Raw genomic sequence first — 16,459 nt, 5'->3', positions numbered from 1 at the left:
CCTACAGAGGCTCCTCTATGGTGCAGGCAGTTCGGTGTGGAGCATATTGGCGCACGCCATCCTGCGCCGCATCTGAGGGCTCCGATATGACCGGCAGCTCTTTTATCTCTGTCGGGGAGGTCTTCCGCGAGACCTCTCGGGGCTGCCGGTCTTCTACCAGGACCTCCTCCGGACTTGGAAACTGTTTTCAACGACCAGGTCTGTGGCGGCCACCGAGGTGGTAGATCTCCTCGCGGAGCCCCTGCTACACAACTCCCAGCTCCGTGTGCAGGTGGCGGAGTCCCGCTCGGTGCGCCAGAGCTTGATCCTGGCAGAAGTCACGAGAGTCGGAGACTACAACCTGGACTACAACCGTGGAGACTGGCTGGATCCTCTGACGCTCGCCCGGCGCATGGGGCTCTCTAGACCTCGCACCCCCCGGCGCGTACTTCAGGAGGTGAAGGCCGCTTTGCTGCCCACTGCTCGAGCTTACCTCAACCAGGTCCTGCTTGAGGGCACGCCCCGCCCACCCTCTACCCCAGGCCCGCCGGACCTTTTAATTGGACCCTTGCCACGCAGACCCAATCGACCCCCTCACCCCTTCACTGCGAGCTGGCTGCATGAACTGCAGCCGGTACGCTTCCAAACCGCGCCAAGGAAACATCTATACATGCTCGTGCTCCACACCCTTCACACCCTCACCCTAGTGTCCAGCCCCGACACAAAGTGGCGAGACCTTCTGCCACCTTTGGAGGGTGAGCAGCCCTGGTGGGCCAGCCTATATTCCACCTTGGTTCCAAGGCCCATCGGGGACATCAGTTGGCGGCTCCTTCATGGAGCTGTGAGCACGGACACGTACTTGGCGCGGTTCACCCCCGTCCCAGACACTTGTCCCTTTTGTGGTGTGAGGGAAACCCTGGCGCACGTATATTTGGAGTGCACCAGGCTGCAGCCCCTATTCCAGCTTCTCACAAATCTCCTATTACGTTTTTGGTTGCATTTTTCCCCTCACCTTTTTATTTAGGCACATCCGTGGCCTCACAAAGTCGCGAGATCTCCTGGTTAACCTCCTCCTGGCCATGGCTAAAATGGCCATCTATAAAACCAGAGAGAGGAGGTTGGCCAGTGGAGTTTCCTGTGACTGTGGGGCCATTTTCCGATCCTCAGTCCGTTCACGTATCCGGGCGGAGTTCCTCTGGGCGGCGTCCGACTCCCTTGATGCTTGAGGAGTGGTGAGCACTGTCCGAGGTTCTCTGCTCAGTGTCCCTGTCCGGGTCCCTTTGTCTGACCCCTTGATTGGGGGAGAGAGTAAGGGACCCCAGCCCCAGCCATTGCTGCTGCGGACACCACCACCTTAGAGGGGTCCTTTCAATGTGGGTGCACGTGCCCCCCCCCGGATTGTTCACCCCAAAGCCTGCCCCTCTTGTTGGGTGCTTTCAGAGGAGGGAATTGTTGGTGACACTCAGGCATGGCGCCAGGTAACTCGAGGGGGTGGAAGACCACGAGAGTCGATGAAGCCCCCTCGCTCTGGGCCACCAGGTAACTCGGAAAGGTGGAAGACCGCGAGAGTTGAGAAAGCCCCCTGCTCTGGGCCCAGGCAAGCTTGGACATTTCCCTCCCCTGAAGCTAATGAGAAAACAATTGTGACAGGTTGCTGTGTTACACATTGCATATGCTGCTGTTTTTACTTTGTAAGTGTGTTATGTAAATAAAAAAACATCTTTTGCTTCAAAAAAAAAATTACTCTCCTATAGCCATCTGGCCTGACCCTGTCACAGTACATAATGTATGATCTCCCCCTGACTCTCTGTATGCAGTATAACATCTATGTGCTGGGTATGACTGTAAAGAATGTTATCTTCTCTAGAGAGAGGATGGTACACTGGTAACTGAGCTAGGCTACACCCCCCTACACCAAGAGGCTCTGGTTACACAAAGTAAACAAACTAAATTAAATGGAGCTGTAAAAATGAAATGACAAATTAATTACATCATATCAATTTTAACAATTGTGTACAGACCACAATTTTAAAAATAACTTTTTATTTAACTTTGTTCTAATTTTATGTGCCTCACTAAAGGATCTGATCCTGCTGCCATTGCAGTGAATGGCAGATCTTCATCAGTGGGATAGAATCAGCCCCAAGCACCAAAATATGCGGGTACCAGCTCTCATAATTTTGTTATTCATACTTAGATACAGCAAAATCCCATTAACAGTTGGGGAAGAAAGAGGGTTAAAGTAGAAGGATAACAGATTGCTAATCCTGGACACTTATACACATGCTTAGGTTTTCTCACATGTGAAGTCCCATTCACTCTGTAAGTAAAGTTAACATGTTCATAAGTATTTTCAGGATCGAGGATGTAATGAGACTTATATTTTATTATGTAATCATTATGCATGGCAATTAATTAAATGGAAAAAGCAGACTTTTTTGTGAATACCTGTTTTAATATGGCAATCAAGGGCACATGGTAGGTGTAATGTGTTTGGATTTTAAAAGACCATTTGATTACGTATGTGTCAGTCTTATGCTGAACCCTGCTGTTAGTTTGGATATCAGTGCTGTCGTTCAGTGAAATTGGGCAAAAGACTTCTTGGGGAGAACTGGAAATGCTCACGTGGTGCATCCCACGGAGAAGGCTGGGCTTCCTGGCATGGTACAGTCTGCACCTTCCTTATGTGCGTGCGGGAGCTCAAATGTGGTGGTGTCTTGGGTCCTGCTGTGTGGATCCTAAAGCAGGACATTGGAGACAACAATCTAACCCCTCTAGATTAAGAGCGCTATAGAGGCTGGTTCCCTTGGAAAACAGCTAGTTAAAAATAATCCGTTTGTCCCAGATACTCTGTTGGCTCTTGTAGAGATTATAGTCTCAGTCTTCAGGGGCCAGGGGATGGCAGCTGTACTGTGAATACTGCACTACTAGTACAGCTGTGGATGGGCTGTCCCAAAGAATGATACTAGCATTTCTGGAATGTGTCACGGTGAAAGCTGCTGGTATGGAAGACACACACACACACACACACACACACACACACACACACTAATTTTGTGGGGCAGAAGGGAGTAATTGTAAATTTGTTGGATAACAAGTAATTTTATGTTAAAAATTACTAGAAATATTTAGTCCAGAGAAACAAGAAATAATGGGCCAGCTCTTACTCCTTGTTTCTCTTATTTCAGGTGATGTGACTCCCACTATGTTAGTAACAGAGGTTCTTTGACATGCCTTCATGGACGCCAGGATTAAAGCCAAGCAAAGTAATCATAGTTATTAACCAGGGCTATTTTATTATTCAAGAAAGGAAAAGAAAACGTTAAACAAAAAAACCACAAATGACAGAATACAAGTGATTAACTGGTTACTTTAGTTACAAGCTCCTCTGTATGCTTCCTTGCGGAGAGCTTTTAGGAGAGATTAAGCCTTTGACAGTGGACTGCATCTGGAGGTGTTCTTCATTTCATAAGTTAAGACCAAAGTTCCCTGTTTTCCATATTTATTGTGAGCCCGTCTTAGTATCTCATAGATACTTAAACTGTTTGTAATTGGGCAAAAGAATTTAAGAGCAGGTGAGGCTTGTTTGGTATCTCGTTGATAACTTAAACAGCTGATCATTGGGCAAAGTAAGTAATATTAACTAAGTCCTGTGAAATCAAAGAAAATATTTAAACTCAAAAAGAGCCATTTAAGGGACAGTCTTGAGATGGGACAATTATGAATATTAAGAAATGTACATACAATTAAATCCTACTATTATTTTGTTTATCAATGTTTAGCCCCTGTCACCTCTTCAAGAATACACGGTCTGACCATCTGGTGATTAACAGGAGAAACTGTTAATATTTTTAAGTTACAAAAGCATTTCCTTATCCCAATAAATATTCAGAAGAGTTTAAATTTAATCTCTTGGCAGTGTCTAAATTAACTTCCTCTCACCAATCTGTGTTGAAGTCCTGGGGAGGTTTTCCTTGGGTTGCTTTCCTTTTGGGGCTTCTCTGTTTTTCTTAATCTGATTGTGGCAGCTTGCTTGTAGAGATGGACAGGATGAGTTGTGGAGTGCTTACTGTTTAAGCAAGGTAGCAGAGGTGTGTGTGTGTGTGTGAAGGGTGCTCCATTTGGAGTTTTATACCCTTCTTCTTTCTATGTTCATGAAGTTATAGGAAAATATGCCTCTTTCAGGCTTCCATGGATTCCAAGTTGGTTACTATTATCCTTCCCCTGGGCTCAGGACCTTCATGGGTTTCCTGTAGGAGCTTCTTCATTAAATGAATATGCAGCACTTTTTAACAGCCTTTGTTCTTGTGCTGGGAAAATCCCAGATAAACTCTAACTTCGAAAGGTTAACGTCTTATTCTTATTCAATCCATTGTCTGACATAGTCCTTCAGTTTATTTAGAGTTCGACAGGAAATGAAAGTGTTTTTAAAAAGTCCAAACAATCCTGTTCTTTTATGAATCTTTTTAGTTTTTAACAGTCATTTAAAATTAAATAATTCTTAGAACATCTTTAGTTTAAGAATCAACAACTCCTTGAGTAATTATTTAAGTTTTTTTGTGTAGTTTAAGTTTGATTTTTCCTGTCATCTTGAGTTGCATGAGGGAGCTATTTAAGCATGCCAATTTAATTAATTCTCCACTAATACAAATATTCTATACTTAAATAGCTTCTGTTAGGGGGCTTATTCCTTCATCCGCTTACTTCCCTGGTCCTTCACGCATGAACAGAGAGCAACAATACCCGAAGTCCAAAGGTGCAAACAATTCGATGTTTGTTGGGGTGAACTTCCAGCAAGCATGATTCCAGTTTCCTTCCTTAGTGTCCCCCTTCCCAGCTCTGACACCACAGAGCCTTACCTGTATTCATGTTCCCATTCCTGCCCTTAGCTAAACATGATTCCAATTTCTCCACCCCCATTCCCTGTTTCCATTTCCCCCTTTAGCAAAATATGATTCCAATTTCCTCAACCCCATTCCCTGTTCCCATTTCCCCCTTTAGCAAAATATGATTCCAGTTTCCCCAACCCCATTCCCTGTTCCCATTTCCCCCCCCCACATCCACCCACTTCCTGATTGACTGCAGACTATATAGTAAAACTTGAGTTCTGCTTCGCTATACCTTAACCAATCATTTTCCTGAAATTTAACTAACCAATCCTAACATATTGTAACATGATTGTTTAACCAATTATATCCCACCACCTTAATTAGTTTACACCCAGCAAAAATAATTATACAGCGGACAGGAACAATCACAGAACCAGACAGAGATTATACAGACAAACAATAGCAAAGTGGGAACTATAATGACAAAACAATACATAAGTGAGGATTTCACATCCCAGTTATTGATAAGTGAGTTCTTGTCAGACAGGATGCTATCAAACTAAGTTTCCTTTTACATCTTCTAGGCACTTCCCTTTCTCTGGAGGCGATGGGCATTATCAGGACAGGAGTGTATTCCTAACAGCCCAATAGCACCTTATTTCAGTGTGACTAGTTTGGAATGTGAGGATGTGACCGGTCGCTTCCCATCTTATGGCTGCCTCTGTTGCTTAGCCAAAGGCCTTAGCCTAAGAACAGGGCCTCAGACTGTCAAAGTAAGAGAAGGACTTTACACTGGCAGACAGTGATTTTGATTCTTTCTTTTATACCTCTAACTAGCCAAGTGATAAGAATACGCCTAAATTCTTAGAGTATAGGCCTTTACAGACAGGCCTGAATATCTATATCCTAACAGCTTCTTACATCAATAATTATTTTAGCAAGATCATTAGAGTCTATGTTAGTGCATGAACACTTTACCATTTACATAGCAATGATATTAGGAAATTACTTTAGTGCTTTGCATTTAGTTAAAATACTTGCAAATATGCCATTCAAAATGATTTGCTGTTTCACAACTGAAGAAATAAAGGTTTAAAACATTTCCAACTGCACATGTTTTTCCTAGACACTTTTGAGTGAAGTTTTTAGAGTAATTATAAAATTCAACAAGAATATTTCTAGAATTATTTGTGTGGGTTTACTCTGAAATTTTTCTTGGGAGAGTGAAAAAGTCCACTTTACACCTAGATTTATTCTTTGATAACGCAACCCTACATTCCTTTTCACAAATCAGGTCTTTTCCTAAAAGGTGAATGTTTTTTGTATGGTGTGTTTTCTTGAGACAAGGATTACATTTGTACCAAACTGGTATTTTACACAAAGGGAGATGTTCTGGTTTGTTTGTCTCTGGGGTGACAGAAAGCAGAAGCCTCTTGGAATTGCTCTACTTAGTTTGAATGTTTTCTACAATTGAATAAACAAAAACATATATAGGTGAGGTACTTTTCTCCAAGTACCATATATATGAGAGCAATGATAAATATACACTATTTTTCAGTAAAGGCATAGGGAAGCTTAATTACATAACATTAAAATAGTGTATTAATATACTTTTTGCATTAATATTGAGGTCTCTACCTCAATTTATTACTTAAAAACAAAGAGCTGAATTTTCCCCTGCATCTGGGGTTTTCTTGTTGTGAGGGGAAGGAGGTGGCCATTGGGGAGCCAGGTACAGCAAGCTCCCTCATTCAGCACCAGACTGGCCCTGACATTCCTTAGAGTAGCCCAGGTGCTACTCTAGCTTATACCACTAGATATCTTCTTCCACTGGAGTGTAGAAGAGCTCTGCTAAGGTGGAGTGAAGGGGTGGCTGGAATGGGAGCCAGCTCTACCTATTTCACTAGCTTTATGCCAACAGAGAAATCCCTTCTCCAAGGATAAATCTTCACTGGCCACTTATGGGCAGAACCCAACCAGTCTGCACTGCCCGATCAGCACAAAGTGGATGCTTCATACTGCAGGATCTGGCCCAACATATTTCCATTCCAGTTCTCTGTACATTGTAGAGGTTCATGAGCCTAGGAATTCTATTTGGTACTCATATTTATGTTTGCACTGGTCACCTGTCAGCCACTTTTTGTGTTGTCATGGGGACATGGCTCATTACAAAACTGAACAATATAATATCTTGGGCTTTATAGACTTTTCTCCTGAAATTGACCAGGTTTTCATTTGTATCACAACATCTATTGTTACTTGTTAATAGATGTCCGTTATGCAGCTAGCAGAGAAAATGACACAATTTATCTGAAAATGAGTTTTCTTCCTAGTTTGTTGGTATGGCTAGATGTATATCACCTTTTGCATTACTCTTCCTATGATGTAATTACCTCAAGATATCACTACACAAAATGATCAGCAAGGCTAATTCTGAAATTATCTTTTTTTTTTTTGGTAGCTTAGTGCTCACAACGAGGGCTTTGAGTTCAGCATGCTCGGTCAGTTCTGAGACAAGAAGTGACTCAGAGTATGAAATAAAAGGCAGATTGTAAATTGTGTGGCACATTTCTGTAATTAAAGTAGCTGTTAATTCTTTAAAGTGTGGCTGTACTTTGAAAAATCACTCTGTAAAATATGGCGTTGTGGAGTTTCCAGCCTATAGCCTGGTTATAACCGTTCCAGGATATAACAATAACAAATGTAGTATTAATTGGACTTAACCACAAGCTTAAAGATAAGCACGTGCTTAAGTGGTTTTCTGAACTCGGTTCCTAATGAAGTACAAATGTAAGTGTTAGAGAGAACTGCCCATAGTACTGGAGTTTGGACAGATATTTTAAATAGATAATTTTTGTCTTCTGACTGTACCATCAGGTGATATTTGTTGTAATGATCAGAGTTACTGCCTTTCTGCGAGCCTTCAGGGTCCAATACACACTCCCTCAAAAGGGAGAACGACATTATATTTCTATACATTATAGATCTCCTTAATGTTTACCCACAACTCCCTATATTAACTTTGAACAATGAAGTCATTGCTAGCTCTTGAGGCACTATCATTTTTCTGCAGGTTTTTTTTTTTTTTTTTGTGGTTACACTACTGTACTTTAACCAAGTTTTTGTTGTTTGTTTTTGCTTTTTGAACTTACAGTACAGCTAAGTACAGCGTGGTGACATTTCTACCTCGATTCCTCTATGAGCAGATTAGAAAAGCTGCTAATGCTTTCTTCCTCTTCATTGCCTTACTGCAGGTATGGTTTTATTTTTTTAAACCTTTGATTCAAAAGAAATTCCAATGTAATTACAAAGAAACTAAAAGAAAAAAAACATCAAGTGTGCCTCAATAGAATAATTCATAGATTCATAGACACTAAGGTCAGAAGGGACCATTATGATCATCTAGTCCGACCTCCTGCACAACGCAGGCCACAGACTCTCACCCACCCACTCCTGCGAAAAACCTCTCACCTATGTCTGAGCTATTGAAGTCCTCAAATCGTGGTTTAAAGTCTTCAAGGAGCAGAGAATCCTCCAGCAAGTGACCCGTGCCCCATGCTACAGAGGAAGGCGAAAAACCTCCAGGGCCTCTTCCCATCTGCCCTGGAGAAAAATTCCTTCCCGACTCCAAATATGGCGATCAGCTAAACCCTGAGCATATGGGCAAGATTCACCAGCCAGATACCCAGGCAAGAATTTTCTGTAGTAACTCAGATCCCACCCCATCTAACATCCCATCACAGGCCATTGGGCCTATTTACCATGAATATTTAAAGATCAATTAATTACCAAAATCATGTTATCCTATCATATCATCTCCTCCATAAACTCATCGAGTTTAATCTTAAAGCCCGATAGGTCTTTTGCCCCCACTGCTTCCCTTGGAAGGCTATTCCAAAACTTCACTCCTCTATTGGTTAGAAACCTTCGTCTAATTTCAAGTCTAAACTTCCCAATGGCCAGTTTATATCCATTTGTTCTTGTGTCTACATTGGTACTGAGTTTAAATAATTTCTCTCCCGCTCCAGTATTTATCCCTTCGATATATTTATAGATAGCAATCATATCTCCCCTTGACCTTCTTCTAGTTAGGCTAAACAAACCAAGCTCCTTGAGTCTTCTTTCATAAGACAGGTTTTCCATTCCTTGGATCATCCTAGTAGCCCTTCTCTGTATCTGTTCCAGTTTGAATTCATCCTTCTTAAACATGGGAGACCAGAACTGCACACAGTATTCCAGGTGAGGTCTCACCAGTGCCTTGTATAATGGTACTAACACCTCCTTATCTCTACTGGAAATACCTCGCCTGATGTACCCCAACACCGCATTAGCTTTTTTCACAGCCATATCACATTGGCGGCTCATAGTCATCCTACGATCAACCAATACTCCAAGGTCCTTCTCCTCCTCCATTACTTCTAATTAATGTGTCCCCAGCTTATAACTAAAATTCTTGTTATTAATCCCTAAATGCATGACCTTACACTTCTCACTATTAAATTTCATCCTATTACTATTACTCCAGTTTACAAGGTCATCCAGATCCTCTTGTATGATATCCTGGTCCTTCTCTAAATTGGCAATACCTCCCAGCTTTGTATCATCTGCAAACTTTATTAGCACACTCCCACTTTTTGTGGGAGTAATAAAAAGGTCAGTAATAAAAAGAAATAAGATTGGTCCCAAAACCGATCCCTGAGGAACTCCACTGGTAACCTCCTTCCAGCCTGACAGTTCACCTTTCAATAGGACCCGCTGTAGCTCCCTGTTAACCAATTCCTTATCCACCTTTCAATTTTCATATTGATCCCCATCTTTTCCAATTTAACTAATAATTCCCCATGTGGCACCGTATCAAATGCCTTACTGAAATCTAGGTAAATTAGATCCACTGCGTTTCCTTTGTCTAAAAAGTCTGTTACTTTCTCAAAGAAGGAGATCAGGTTGGTTTGGTATGATCTACCTTTTGTAAAACCATGTTGTATTTTGTCGCATTTACCATTGACCTCAATGTCCTTAATTACTTTCTCCTTCAAAATTTTTTCCAAGACCTTGCATACTACAGATGTGAAACTAACAGGCCTGTAGTTACCCGGATCACTTTTTTTTCCTTTCTTAAAAATAGGAACTATGTTAGCAATTCTCCAGTCATATGGTATAACCCCTGAGTTTACAGATTCATTAAAAATTCTTGCTAATGGGCTTGCAATTTCATGTGCCAATTCCTTTAATATTCTTGGATGAAGATAAAGTAGTAACCATTATCACAGTGTGAAGTACATAACTTGAAACAGGAAATTAAAGGATAGCTGGAGATTTTGAAAGCTGTTTGCAAAGTAAATTCCAATTTTATAAGAAGTCTTGTTGCTAATTTCACCGTAAATCACTATTAAACTAACCAAAGATACTAAAAAAGCTTCCTTTTTTGCATACATGTGCTTGTAAAGCCAGGTTGTCTTAGTTACTATAGGCCAGATACTCATCTGGTATAAATAAAGAAAATGAAGGTATGCTACTTTACACCACCTGAATGAGTTCAACTGTCTGGCCTGGGAGGGAGAGAGAAATGTGTAAGTAATAGAATTGTGGAAATTCTAAAATGACCTATGATAGCTTTCCTTTGTGAAATATGATGTAAAGGTCTGGTATATCAGGGCCTTTCAGAGCTGTAAGCAAGTGCTTATAAACCATTGAGAAGCTGGGAATCTCTGCTTTCCACTGTTTATAAAACTTCCCTTTCTGGTCCTGAATCTTAAATATCTTGGTGATACAGGACTGACTATGATCTATCTTGCACCTCTGACCAATACATTTTTAGGGGAAACTTGTACACTTGGGTGGGAGGGGAAGAAGAAAACTTTTCTCTGACATGTTTTTTATTGGTTTGAAAATGGATCTGTTTGAATCGTCTCAAAGTTTATTGTGTCAGAATAAGTTCCAGTATATGTGGGATAGTTTGCAGAGTGCAGCTGAGAGGGTTAAGGTTCCATCCCTTATGGCTGCTGTTCTAGTTCCACTTCTCACTTGATATATTCATAAAACACTAAACTTTACCTGATATAAATCATAGATTTGCTGCATAAAAGAGTTTTATTTTTTTCTTCCTTTACAGCAAATTCCAGATGTCTCTCCAACAGGAAGATATACCACCTTGGTGCCATTGCTATTTATTCTAACCGTTGCTGGCATCAAAGAGATTATAGAAGACTACGTGAGTATAATTTATTTAATTTGGGAAACAGGTAGGCTTCCTACCAATGAAGCACATACAGTTTAAGAGTAAATGCATCTTTAAGAGTGACACAGTAACCGTTGTTGTTGGATCAAATCCTGAGATCTTTGCTTAGTTGTTACTCAGCCCTTTTCAGGTAAATAGTCCATTGACTTTAAGAGGAGTTTGCCTGAGACAGGACCTCAGGAGTCGGCTCATTATCATTATTTAATAGTACTTTATTAAACATATGTATGTCTTCATAGGTGTGCTGTCTGTTTTGAAGAATTGAATGGATCTGGGCTGGTGGGTTGATATGAAAGCTTATGTACAATAGGAAATGCAGATGAACTTTGAACTGGGTAACGAAAACATAATATTAAAACAAATGGAGCTGCACCTATTTATATCAGTGGAGAATCTGCCTCATAGTATAGCAATAAAAATATTTGAATTTATTTTATCAAGAGAATTCCTAAGTTTAAAACATACTGAGAAAAGCAAATTTTGAAGAGGCTATACATATATTTTTATTTGGAAGTGTGAGAAATATAAATATCTTTCTGTACTTGTAAGAATAATCACACTCACTAAATCTCATCTCTTTTCACCGTCTAATACGTGTAGCACAATAATTGCACATGAAGGAGCAAACTTTCAAATTGGCTTCCCCAGAGAATGCGAATTTGCATGCCCAAATTTTAGCTTGCAGTGTTTTGTTTTGCACACTCCAAAGCTCCATATTTCTTGCACAAATAGAGCAATTAGTTATCTAGTAACCCAGTTTGCACATTTGTATCCAGCAGGATCAGGGTGCAAAAAATCATTGCCTAAAATTACATGTGTAAAAAGAATTATGTGCTGTTCTGTTTGTGCAAGTTTAGGTGCTGCTTTGTAAAGTTTGGCCCAAAGGCTTCTCTGAGTAGAAACAAAATCGCTTATTTGTGGCCAAGAAATTGACTCTTTAATTACATATGGCAGCCAAAAAAAAGAAAAAGCTGTTTCTCTGTTTTCTTTTCCTCTCAGGTGTAGTATATTCTCTTCAAGTAGTCAAAAGTTAGATTTTGCCATCCTGAACAGTATCTTAGGTCTGGTCTCTAAAATGCACAATGCTAGAGCCTTTAATTCTGCCCTTTCTTTAAGAAGGGAGAAGGTATAGTTGTACATTTTATTATCAAAGAGACTAAAATGCCCAATTTGTTGAGCAATAGTGTCACTGGTGGATGAATATCAGAAGGAAGATACTGAGGGCCATTGGCACATGACTGAGAGAGATCGCTAGGGAACCTTCCAATGTTTGGATATACTTTGGGTACACATACACATTTTGGATTTTTCTCTGAACAGAACCTTTGGCCCCTCAGTGGTATTTAGATTCGTCTTTGGGAAAACAGCATTTTATTTAGCAATAAATCTCTGCCAAAAAGAAAGGAAAACTGAAAGCAACATACCCTTTTCATCTGACAAATAAAAAGACATCCCTAATCAGAACTGACTTTCTTTTGTAGTAAGCCAGCATTATTTAGTCCTTTGACTTTGAAATGTAGGTAAACTCAGTAGCCAAGAGACCTTTCCTGACAAGCAGATTGGAAGACAATGTAAAGGATGACTGTCACCGGGGGCTGCTGTTTCTCCCCAGCTCCAAGCATGTGCTGCTATGCCCAGTCTCTGTCAAGGAGGCTTATAATTCTATTATAACAAAGGTTACCAAACAAACAGAACACCATCTTAAATCCATACCTGGTCACCCGTCCCAGGGGTCTCTAGCACTCCTGTTTCTGGCAGTTTCCTCCTCCAGCAGCTCCGCTCCCCTTCTGGGAATGCCTACACAGCAAAGAAAAACCCATGGCTGGGTTGACTTCTGGGCTGTCTGGCGCCTGAACAATGGGACCCTCCCACCCCACAGGGTCCTAGAGCATGGGCTTGGGCATCTGCATAGCCATGAAACAGCCCCACTGCCTGACTCCTGCGAGCTCGAATCGGCTAGTATGGGCTAGCCGTGTGTTTTTCTTTGCTGCGTAGATGGACCCATTGAAGCCCAGCCACCAGGTTGGTTCCTTCTGCCCCTGGCCGCCTTGCTCCAGGGGCCCACCACCGGAGTTAGCTCTGCTCCAGCATGGCTTTGCTCCCCATGGCTCAGCTGTCTCAGTCCTTCCTTCATCTAGCTGTCTACTAGCAGACCTTTATAGGCCCAGGTGTAGCCCAGTCTTCTTTAATTAGCTGGATTGGGCTCATCTGCTCCAGTCCAGGGGGAGCTGGGCTTTGTCTGTCCGCAGGGACCAGCCACCTTGTGACAATGACCCAGGGTGGTAAAAAGAATTGAAGACCTAACAAAAGCTGTGCATCTCATTCTGGTCATTTAATAGGTGCTCTCACTCCACAGGCTGTATATTCTTACATCCAACAGGCTTAGACAAAACAATACCAACTATTTTAATTGACATTCAAAGCTGCTGACTCAAATTGAGGTCCTGCGGCTAAGTGAGCTAAGTTAGGAAAAGTTTCCATTCCAGACATATGATAAACAGGGAAGGGATATGGAAAAAATTAAAAATGGAGGCAAGAGGATTTTTTCCCACACTTTCTCAAAATATTATTTCTAAGCATTCTCATCCACAATCCCTACCTAGAAAGGCATCCTCATTTGCTTTCTTAGTTAGGTATAAGTGTACTCAGCACCCTAAGATTATAAGGTAATTTAAGACAAAGCCTTTCAGACAAATTCTGACACTTGGCAAGTGTAGATGAAATATTAACAAATACAAATGAAGGGAGAAAAATTCCTGCTGAGGTGAGCAGTCTGTTTTGTAAAAAAAGGATTACAGGGTTCTAGGAAAGTAGGGTTATTATAGTCAAAAGGTCTTTCTCCTGTCAGCTCTTGAATTAATTATGTCAGGTTTTTTTTTACTGTATATTAAGAAGCTTTGAATACATAATGCTAGAACAAATTACACATAGAATATGTGTAGTCAACACACTCTAACTCCTATCATGTAGAATTATTCACTTGTTCTCATTGCATTTTAGGGTGGCAGCTTTTAACTTGCCTTGTTATCTGTTATTCAGCATAGTGAATACCACCTCCTAATTTAGATGCAAAAAGTCAATATTGGTCTTTCGTAATTCTAAGCAAAAAGGTGCATAAAACAGCATAGACGATCCAATTTAATTGACAAAAGAGAGATCTCTGCCTTGTCCTTTACTCCTCCTGTTTTTGCCTTGTTTATTCAGCACATGGGTTACTAATGTGGAATCTTCCTGAGTGTAATTAAATGTTGTTGTTTTTTGTTTGTTTCATGACAGAAACGGCATAAGGCAGACAGTACAGTAAACAAAAAGAAAACAATAGGTAAGATCCTAACGTAGTTTCATTTTTTTAAACTAAATATTATGCATTAGGAATGGCCAGATTCAAATGTATTGTGAAGATGAATCATTATTTTATGATTCATAAAATATGATTCCCAACTTGATGATCACTTTAGATAAGCTATTACCAGCAGGAGAGTGGGGTGGGAGGAGGTATTGTTTCATGGTCTCTGTGTATATAATGTCTTCTGCAGTTTCCACGGTATGCATCTGATGAAGTGAGCTGTAGCTCACGAAAGCTCATGCTCAAATAAATTGGTTAGTCTCTAAGGTGCCACAAGTACTCCTTTTCTTTTTGCGAATACAGACTAACACGGCTGTTACTCTGAAATCTGTCATTATTTTAAAACTAATCATGTATTATCTTCTGATTCTATAAATTCTAAAGAACTAGAGGAAGATGTACATGAATGACTGTTTGAATGCTAGGTGCTAATAATTAGTCGTCATTAATTTTTTGTCTCATTATGAATGATGATATGAAGAACTTGGTGGAATAAGGGGTGTGATGTCCTGGGATATAGAGACCTCTGCTTCTCTTGAACCTTATGACATCAGTCTTACTGAATAACTGCCTGGAGGCATTGCTGTTTGTTAATGCAAGCCTTACTGTTGCTATATCAGTTCATCCATAACTTTTATTAAAAATGAAAAAATATGAGCAGTATTTTGGTTGCACTTAGAATCTTTCAAATGGAAGAAATGTTTTAAATGAAATGAAATCACTGTATGTTAAGGTATAGTTTCATTACTCTTTAAAAAAAATAGCTTAGCCTCCAGAAAAACACTTTGGAGAGCAAATTTGCTAAAATTTTGAAGATCTACTAGTGTGTGATCCTTGCAGGTATTTGCATGACCTAAGTGCAGTTTAGTATAATACTGTTGATTGGTTGCACATTGGGGTTTTGATCTCTAAGCAATGTGTTACCCAAACCAGATATAGTCTGCTATTATTCCATACTTTTGATGTTCTGTTGGACCAAAATGTTCTCCAATATACTTGAACGTACACCCACTCATTCTGAGGGGAATTTCTTGTGTGAATCCAAAGGCAGATTTTGGCTTTTGGTTCTTTTCACCCACATTTTGACCTAGGGCATTCCTTGCTATGGCTTTCAAATACCGAATAGTCTTCTTACTCATTGAAACTTCTCTGTGGCTCTCAAGGGCATTTAGTTCATGAGCATGTATTGGTTAATGTAGTCTTTGGAAATATAGGGAAATATCATCCCTTCATCCATATGGGGCAGCAAAGATGTGATTAGTGAGAATCCTGTCATAGTGAGCCCGAAAATACTGGGGAAGAGGCATCTCAGGGCTTGCCTTCACTGCAAAGTTAATTTGAGTTTATAATTCAAGTGTTGCCCCTAACTCAACTCCCATCCATACACACAAACCCTTAAGTCGAGAGTGGTGGTGTTTTTACCAGTCAAGGGGCATAGGCTACAACAAGAGTGAGCAAAAATTGTCAGCTGCTGTCAAGGTTCCTTCCCCACTCTGAATATCCCCCCCCCTCTCCCCAAGCCCTACACCCCCTTTCCTGGGGAAGGCTTGATAAAAATCCTCACCAATTTGTACAGGTGAACACAGACCCAAACCCTTGGATCTTAAGAACAATAAAAAAAAAGAATCAGGTTCTTAAAAGAAGAATTTTAATTAAAGAAAAGGTAAAAGAATCACCTCTGTAAAATCAGGATGGTAAATACCTTACAGGGTAATCAGATTCAAAACATAGAGAATCTCTCTAGGCAAAACCTTAAGATACAAAAAGACACAAAAAGAGGAATATACATTCCATCCAGAAAGCTTATTTTACCAGCCATTAAACAAAAGGAAATCTAACGCATTTCTAGCTAGATTACTTACTAACTAACAGTTGTAAGGCTGCATTCCTGATCTATTCCCGGCAAAAGCATCACACAGATGAACCCTTTGTTCCCCCCCCTCCAGATTTGAAAGTATCTTGTGTCCTCATTGGTCATTTTGGTCAGGTGCCAACGAGGTTATTTTAGCTTCTTAACCCTTTACAGGTGAAAGGGTTTTGCCTCTGGCCAGGAGGGATTTTATAGCA

General features: G+C 40.6%; 1 protein-coding gene across 5 annotated transcripts in view; it reads left to right on the top strand.

Annotated features, from left to right (window-relative positions):
* Positions 1 to 16,459, top strand: part of ATP8A2 (ATPase phospholipid transporting 8A2) — a 663,684-nt gene that overhangs the window by 102,499 nt on the left and 544,726 nt on the right. For all 5 annotated transcript variants that reach the window (XM_048846098.2, XM_048846107.2, XM_048846083.2 and 2 more), the window contains exons 3-5: positions 7,963 to 8,062; positions 10,921 to 11,019; positions 14,323 to 14,368. In XM_048846098.2, the coding sequence (XP_048702055.1) occupies positions 7,963 to 8,062; positions 10,921 to 11,019; positions 14,323 to 14,368 (245 nt within the window). The remainder of the gene's footprint in view (positions 1 to 7,962; positions 8,063 to 10,920; positions 11,020 to 14,322; positions 14,369 to 16,459) is intronic.

The sequence above is a fragment of the Caretta caretta genome, chromosome 1, assembly GCF_965140235.1.
Source record: "Caretta caretta isolate rCarCar2 chromosome 1, rCarCar1.hap1, whole genome shotgun sequence".
Lineage (NCBI taxonomy): Eukaryota > Metazoa > Chordata > Testudines > Cheloniidae > Caretta > Caretta caretta.
The sequence above is the reverse complement of the archived record's forward strand: the minus strand, read 5'-3'. Positions and strand labels throughout refer to the sequence as shown.